Here is an 807-nt window from a genome sequence, read left to right on the forward strand (position 1 = left end):
GGAGATTGACTATATATATAGGACGTTGTCTGCTGCTGCTGCACCTGCTGCTGTTGCTGCTGCTGCTCTTGCTGCAGCTTCTGCTGCTGCTGCAGCTGCTGTTTTTGCTGCTGCTCTTGCTGCAGCAGCTGTTGCTGCTGCTGCAGCATTTCGAGCTGCTGCAGCAGAGTGCTGCTGCTCTCGCTGCTGCTGCTGCTGCTGTATCTTTCTGGCTCTCAAGCTGCGTTTGATGGTTCATCTCTCAACTCTGCTGCTGCTGCTGCTGCTGCTTCTGTTGCTGCTGCTGCTGCTGCTGCTGCTGCTGCTGCTGCTGCTGCAGTGCCAGAGAACGATGCAGAAACAGCAGAGGCGGAGGAGGCCGATGAGTTTGCTGCTGTCTTTAGAGGGGAACGGACCCCCAAGCTATTCATCACAACCAACAAGTAAGCTGCTGCTGCTGCTGCTGCTGCTGCTGCTGCTGCTACTTGTGTTGCTGCTGCTGCTGCTGCTGCTACTATAGCTGCTGCTGCTGGTTGTGTTGCTGCTGCTACTGCTGCTGCTGCAACTTCTGTTTAGCTACTTCACGGCTTTTGAGCTTCAGCTCTAGCAGCAGCAACAGCAGCAGCAACAGCAGCAGCAGCAACGGCAACAGCAGCAGCAACAGCAGCAGCAACAGCAACAGCGGCAGCAGCAGAAACAACAGCAGCTTGATTAGCTCTCGCTTTTGTTTACCTCTCCTTCACGGCCGATATTATGTGGCTGTTGCTGCTGCTGCTGCTGCTGCTGTTGCTGCTGCTGCTGCTGCTGCTGCTGCTGCTGCTGCTGCTG

At 55.8% G+C, this 807-nt stretch overlaps 1 protein-coding gene across 1 annotated transcript in view; it reads right to left on the minus strand.

Moving 5' to 3' along the window:
* Positions 1–730: 730 nt before the first annotated feature.
* EMH_0008880 (uncharacterized protein) overlaps positions 731–807 on the minus strand; it is a gene marked incomplete at both ends in the record, with an annotated part of 1,764 nt that continues 1,687 nt past the window's right edge. Inside the window, one exon of the mRNA XM_013498500.1 lies at positions 731–805. Within this exon, the coding sequence (XP_013353954.1) occupies positions 731–805 (75 nt within the window). The remainder of the gene's footprint in view (positions 806–807) is intronic.

The sequence above is a fragment of the Eimeria mitis genome, genomic scaffold, assembly GCF_000499745.2.
Source record: "Eimeria mitis Houghton genomic scaffold, Emh_scaff347, whole genome shotgun sequence".
NCBI lineage: Eukaryota > Apicomplexa > Conoidasida > Eucoccidiorida > Eimeriidae > Eimeria > Eimeria mitis.